The 7500-nt window shown below is 38.1% G+C and overlaps 1 protein-coding gene across 4 annotated transcripts in view; it reads right to left on the minus strand.

Moving 5' to 3' along the window:
- The window catches only part of LOC135107712 (semaphorin-1A-like), a 44156-nt gene that overhangs the window by 21734 nt on the left and 14922 nt on the right, over window positions 1–7500 (minus strand). For all 4 annotated transcript variants that reach the window (XM_064017900.1, XM_064017899.1, XM_064017902.1 and 1 more), the window contains exons 3-8: window positions 6644–6814; window positions 6166–6253; window positions 3148–3252; window positions 2224–2312; window positions 1109–1250; window positions 592–794 (exon numbers count right to left, since the gene is read on the minus strand). In XM_064017900.1, the coding sequence (XP_063873970.1) occupies window positions 592–794; window positions 1109–1250; window positions 2224–2312; window positions 3148–3252; window positions 6166–6253; window positions 6644–6814 (798 nt within the window). The remainder of the gene's footprint in view (window positions 1–591; window positions 795–1108; window positions 1251–2223; window positions 2313–3147; window positions 3253–6165; window positions 6254–6643; window positions 6815–7500) is intronic.

The raw sequence follows: 7500 nt of genomic DNA on the forward strand, positions 1-7500 counted from the left end.
AATCTTGGGATGTGATCATTATTGTGGTCCTGACATCTAAGGCACTGTTCTTTAATTTCCTGGTTAGGTGTACAATCTCCAGCTCCAGTCTCTCATGGCTTAATATTCACCTTGCCTTCAGATTAATAAAAAACTTCTTGCCTTGGCCTGGGTCCTCAGTTGGCTGTGTCAACACTTCAGTTCCAGGATGTGCACAAAATTAGTCTCAGTATTTGTATGAATGCTCAGTATGAATGCGTGGTAGAAGAGCTAGACAAAAGATATCCACCTGAAGGCTTATCAACACCTCTTTGGACAGGATATAATTAACTGGGAGTAAGGTTTTAAGGTACACACTCAGACCCACCTGTTGATGACTTTATACTTAAGTTATGAACAGTGTGTACTGTACTTTGAACAGGTGTTAGATATTTATGACATTTCTCATTATACTATCTGCACAATATTACTCAAAGAACTAATGTAATGCTTTTATCTCACATTAGTATAAAAATGTGAATAAACTATGGACAGTGTCAGCACTCAAAAAATGTTCCAATTCTAGTCTTTTTCGCATGAATTCCTTTTAATGAGGCTACTTATGCTACATACCTTTGTGGATTGCACAGGCAGCCAATTGGCATGAACTGATGCCTGTCCCTTGAAAGGCCCTTCAAAAGTGTCCATGATGTCCTGGAAAGTGAAGGCGCAGATGGCTGACCCGGGAATGGAGTTCTCAGGTGTTGTGAAGATACCGTAGACCAAGGTTGTGGCATGACCCCCATAGCGTCCCTCTACTGGGTCTGTGACAGCCTCTGTGGTGATGCAATGATGATAACTGTACCTTAGAAAATATCCCTATGAAGATAGAACATTTGCTCCTTTGTAATGGTCTGAGAGAGAGAGAGGGAGAGAGAGCAGAAAAATACTGAGAAAGATGTATGCACACAAGCACATAGAGAGAGACAGGCACAAGAATAATCAAAGTAGATATATAAAGACAGGAAGAAACACCGATACTGACAAAAAAAAACTGTACTGCCTAAAACACACCTAAAGAGAGGCAGACACTGTTTATGTGTACACAGGCAGGAACAAGAATGAATGCAGACAAATGAAAGATACTTACGGATCTCATTGAAATAAAAGGGAAAGTCCCCTGAGACGGAACAGTTGAGTCTGGACTTGAGGTAGGAGGTCCACTTGTTGCGGAACTTGTGTGGTCCACCCTTGTCATGGCGGCAGACTCTGGCCACGCGTGAATACAGGGTCTGAGGAATGAAGGATCTTGGTAATATATACAAAGTAATTCAAGCAGATCTACAATAACACTGACACACATCGTAAAATTGAAAATACATTCTTGTCAGTAATTCTTTTAAAGAAAAGAAAGCTGACAAAAGTTTCTGCATAGCGTTCAACCATGTGTTCATAAAATATAACAAACTGGAAAATAACTGCAATCTACGCACATACAACATTTATATAAATTGTATATGAATAAATAACAACATCTAAGGAAGTGGAGAGAGAAAAAAAAAAAAAAAAAAAAAAAAAGCACCATATCAATGTGACATGAAAAATGCTCAAAATGAGATCATGGTAAATTGTTTCTGCATTAACTAAGTGCTGATTCAATGACAAAAATTTTACTTTAGTTCACAAATGGAAAAAATACAAAAAGACTTCAAACAAATATTGACAATAATAATAATAATAATAATAATAATAATAATAATAATAATAATAATAATAATAATAATAATAACAACAACAACAAATAAAATAATAATAATAATAATAATAATAATAATAATAATAATAATAATAATAATAATAATAACAGCTGCATAAAGGAGAATTTGTTGGAGTTCCATTAAGGATGTGTGGTCATAAGCCTGCTGTGCAAGGGTGGTGGCTGCACAGACAGCAGACAGCCTCATGACACACATCTCCAAGGAATGAGTTAATGGGATGGGACTAAAACCAGGATGGTGCTTGGCAAGAAACATTATGCATGAAATTGATGAAGATTTGTACTTCGTATGACAAATAAGATGATTCAAATAAAATACGAGAGTTGCCAGTTGACTTGATTGAAGGAAACATTATAAATCAATTGTCTGAAATAAAATCATATAAAATCAATCAAAATTTTGCAATGTAGATCATGGTGTTTTTTTTTTTTTTTTTTTTTTTTTTTTTTTTTGCACAACATGAAACACAAAACACTGGGGCACTCACCTTGCCACAGTTAAGATACTCCACGGCAATTTCACGGAAGAAGAAATATACAAAGTCTCCCAGTGCAAAAGAACTCACAAAGTTTGGATCTGTAACATTATAGATTTTATTAAAGAACAGGAAAAAGAAAAAAATACAAGTGAAGAGATGAAAATGAAGTAATATGACAGTACTAATATATATATATATATATATATACATATATATATATATATATATATATATATATATATATATATATATATATATATATATATATATATATATATATATATATATATATATGGCCTGCAGATTTAGGAATGAAAATGTTATAGCATCAAGAAAACTATGAATACATTCTTAAAAACAAGGCAACTAGGAGATGGGCATGGAGGAGCCTAGACTGTGACACTACGTTGAGATTTACTTGATTCTTAATGAGAGGCACTTGACATAATGAAGAATAATGTATTAATAAATAAACCGAAGTGTAGCCGACAGAGCAGTCAGATGCAAAGTGGCACATGATCCAACACTCGAGAATGGTCATAATTACTTATATTCTACTGGTCAAAACTTCACTAAAACTCTCAAGATAAGTTCCATTGTTGTGTATTAACAATCATGGCAGTAGTTATGTTTCAATGGAAAATAAGCTATAGTTAAGTGGTTGCCATAATATAGGATGTTGAATAAAACTCAATAGTGTGATAACACCTAATGAATAACATCATTATGGACATTGCTTACATTTAACACTGTCAAACATGCCGGACATAACTACCATAATACTCAAGATCCACAGCTACACAAAATATATTTATTTTTATTTATCTATCACTATTACTTTCTTCAAGATCCATAGCTGTACAAAATATATTTACTTTTATTTATCTATCACATTATTTTCTTTCTTTAAATCCTGCACACTGGTTTACTCACAATTGAGGGTGGCTAAGTCGTACTGCTCTGTCCTCAGCGGGTTGCGGTAGATGAGCGGCTCCAGCCCGGCGAAATCCGCGATAGTGGCTACATACAGCTGGTCATCTGTCCCCCGTGACAAACAAACAAACACACACACACACACACACACACACCATCAGTTGGAGGGTGAGGATGGGAAGGAAAGAAAAAAAAGTTAGAATTCATTACTTTATAGAACATTCAACTTTACTACTACAATCACAAGAAGAAGAAGAAGAAGAAATACTGAGAGAGAGAGAGAGAGAGAGAGAGAGAGAGAGAGAGAGAGAGAGAGAGAGAGAGAGAGAGAGAGAGAGAGAGAGAGAGAGACCTGCAACCTGTTATAATAATAATAATAATAATAATAATAATAATAATAATAATAATAATAATAATAATAATAATAATAATAATAATAATAATAATAATAATAATTTTTCATTTATCTTAAAGTATACAGTTTGTACCGGTTATACAGAAACTAAACCTTTCAAAAAAGATAAAGTTTACATTAAAATCTAAAATGGAGTAACGCATTTAAAACGTATTCATCAAAAGTCTCCTGGCTTAACAACATTACACGAACACTGCGGGTAAAGTCATCACGAGCCAGACCAAAGCATTTCATATTAATTGTTGGTCTTCTCGAACAGCTTCAATCAAACAAATACCTCAAGAGATTAACATTGTTTTTAACGTGTCCTTTGGTGTACGTCTTTGAAGTAGCCCTAAAATTGTCCACCTTCTAATATCTAATCATGCTTATTCTATCACTTTGTCCTCTCCTTGGATTCCTCCGAACGTAATCTCACATTTGTATCTTTCCCTATCGCTCCAATACCTCCTCAGGATCCCCAAAGCACAGGGGGACCTGAGGAATGACTACTGCTACCGTATAAGGGACCGACACCTCCCCCCCATCTCTCTCTCCCTCTGTGCTGAATGAATAACAGGTGATTATGTCTGCCCTTTTTTTTTGCCCTTGGCTAGAGTCCCTCTTGAAAAATAAATAAAGTACGTATATTCAGTAATGTATTTTGCTATCGAATCGAACAAGTTCATGTGATATTCCATTACAGGAACGCAAACTATCTCATCATAAGGCATAAAAGGAAAGCTTCGAAGCGGATAAAAACATAGAACCAAATTGTTCCGCTACCTAGATGAAAAAGGAGCCATTAGACTATAAGAGACAAAAGGACAATATCAAAGTTGTATCATTCCAGGCAGAGACGAAATAATAAAGTGAAACTCCACCACCTCAAACTTTCAGGCAGCATAAAGAAAAAATTGAGAGAAAGATCCCAGAAAAGGTAAGAAGGTGAATTGGCTCCACGTCAAGAGCTCGCGGAGTCCCCAACTCTGGGATTCAGCTCTATTTGCAAACAGTTACGCCACCTGAGAGGGATAAAAGCCTCGAAAGACAAAGCCTCGGACTCTCTTTGTTCCTGTGAAGGATGGTGCCAGAGGGCTTGGAGGAGGAGGAGGAGGAAAAAAAGTAGGAGCGGAGAATGGGAAAAGATGTGCAGAATGAGGACGAAGAAAGTTGATAAAAAAAAAAAAAGAGCAGGAGAAAAATGTTAAGAAATGGGGAGGAAGAAAAGAGGTAAAGGAAAATGAGAGGAAAATAGAGGAAAAGGTAAAAAAAAATGCTGAATGAGTAGGGAAAAGAGGAAAAAGGAAAGGCGAGAGAAAAAAAAGAAACAGAAGGAGAATATCAAGAAAATGTAAGGTCAGAGAATACGGAGAAAACGAGGAAAAGAAGAAACAAGAGAGAAAGAAAGGCCGAATATAACAAAAGCACGGAGATAGAAAGGAGGATGATTCAGAAAATACGTTATTATCATTTTATATGCATTGTAGTTCCATCTTTCACTGCGTCTTTTCTCCAAAATCTTGCGTTAACTCCTGCTAGTCTATACAACTTCACTCACAGCCCTGTTAGCCTACACTCATAGCCTTAACAATATTTATACCTTTCCTGTTGCCCCTGTTAATTTAAACCTCTCAGAATCCTGTCAATTCATTTTTTTCCATAGGTCTCGACAGTTTACAAGATACCCAGGTCCCTTTATCTTTAAGTCTTCACGGCCTGCACTCCGCGACGTGCCTGCCTCCCTCACTCCTCCATAGCAGGCTCAAGCACCTCTCCCTTCATATCCTTACGTAACTGGACTTTCCTCATACTGCACAAGCTTTTACGCCCACCCTTGTTTCCCCGGCGGCTATAAAACCAGACATGCAAAAAGAAATCATAGTGGAATGAAAAGGTTTAATCAGTATAAACAAAACAGCGGCCATCTTTCTCCCGGTGGCGAGCGGCAAGGGGGCGCGTTCCAGCACCGCCAATTAGCGACTTGGTTCACACAGGGAGCAAAAAACGCACCGCTGGATTACTGAAATCCTTTGATGGCTCCCACAAGGATTTTTACCGGACCTCTTTTCATTCCTCACTAATATCAACCTATAAATAAATGAATGAAAACGGATGAATAAATATAAACAGAACAATGATATTTTTTTCCATCTGTGCTTTGTTTCATCACGTTGAAAAACACATACCAACATACTGTAATCTTACGTAAAACTTCACTACTTAAATATATGAATGAATAGATACCTAATGAATATACAAATGGTTAACTGAACAAAAAGATACATAAACAAATACATGTATAAATAAACACAGCTGTGGAAGGACACAAGTTTTAAAACAGTAAGTGGAAATGTAGACCTCTTTATGTGTGTGTGTGTGTGTGTGTGTGTGTGTGTGTGTGTGTGTGTGTGTGTGTGTGTGTGTGTGTGTGTGTGTGTGTGTGTGTGTGTGTGTGTGTGTGTGTGTGTGTGTGTGTGTGTGTGTGTGTGTGTGTGAGAGAGAGAGAGAGAGAGAGAGAGAGAGAGAGAGAGAGAGAGAGAGAGAGAGAGAGAGAGAGAGAGAGAGAGAGAGAGAGAGAGAGAGAGAGAGAGAGAAAGTGGATGCGAGGATTTCTTGCTGACCTGCAAACACGGCGGTGCTGTTGTGCGCTGGATCGAAGGGACACAAGCCACGTCCTGGGAACTCCTTTTCCTGCTCCAGGACTCCGTTCTGCTTCCCACACACACACACACACACACACACACACACACACACACACAATGGAACAAAAATAAGAGAATATTAATACTTGCTTTGTCATTCTGTAAACTTAACCATACATGTATATTTGTCTTAGTGGATTTTGGTCTGACGTTAGATATAGGGACTAAATAAACACACACACACACACACACACACCTGACAAATCTGAACTGAAACATACATATAAATACCTGCAATCCTGAGTTTAAAATGCCTCACCATCCTCCCCCACACCCCCCAAGAAAATAAACCTTGAACCACTGAACTTTAAATCATTTACAAATCCCCACAACTACTACTGCCACCACCACCACCGCTACTACTGTTACTACCACAACCACTACAACTACTACTTACCGCCAGCCTGAACTCCCGACACATGGGATTGTACGCGTTGGTGCCACAGATGAGAAAATGTCCGGGAGACGTCTCCATCAGGATCCTTACGTAGTTCTGACAGCTGTTCTCCGTGCCGCCCTTCATCATGCAGGACTTCTTGTGGCCCGTGTTAGGATGCCACACGACCCGCTGCGAGAGAAGAGACAGGAGACATAAGATAAAGAGTCTATTTAGGCAAGAGTTTGGCTGTGTCTCTTATTTCTAAATGCTTCGAGGTTTTGCGAGAGCTGTTTCCAAAGGTTACGAATAATTTAGTAGCATTCTCACGATATTTGTTCCCGTTAATGATGTAGAATCTTTGTTAAACTGTCACCAGCATCATGAAAACGGTATGGAAAACCTACAACTTGTTGAGGTATAGGAGAGGAAAGGTACTGAAATATACAAGAATACGAATGAGAGAGAGAGAGAGAGAGAGAGAGAGAGAGAGAGAGAGAGAGAGAGAGAGAGAGAGAGAGAGAGAGAGAGAGAGAGAGAGAGAATGTGAAGAACGTAATACTCCGATAGCGTGACAGATTAATAGTGTGACTGTTTGTGTGTGGTGAAAGAATAAAGGTGTGGCGAAGAGGAGAGATGAAAGAAGCGTACAGTGATAGAATGTGGCATGTGTGTTGAGGGGGAGTGAGGAATACCTGGTGAGAAGGCATGGTGGAGACGGTGTTCACGTGAGGTCAGTAGGCAGGACGTGAGAGTGACAAGAAGAGATTGGCGGGGACTGAGAGACGTTTGTTAGATTGAAATAAGTGATGTAAGAGATTGCGTAAACACCACAGCCAATATATATACGTACATAAATCAAAACTCTCTCTCGGTAA

The sequence above is a fragment of the Scylla paramamosain genome, chromosome 15, assembly GCF_035594125.1.
Source record: "Scylla paramamosain isolate STU-SP2022 chromosome 15, ASM3559412v1, whole genome shotgun sequence".
Lineage (NCBI taxonomy): Eukaryota > Metazoa > Arthropoda > Malacostraca > Decapoda > Portunidae > Scylla > Scylla paramamosain.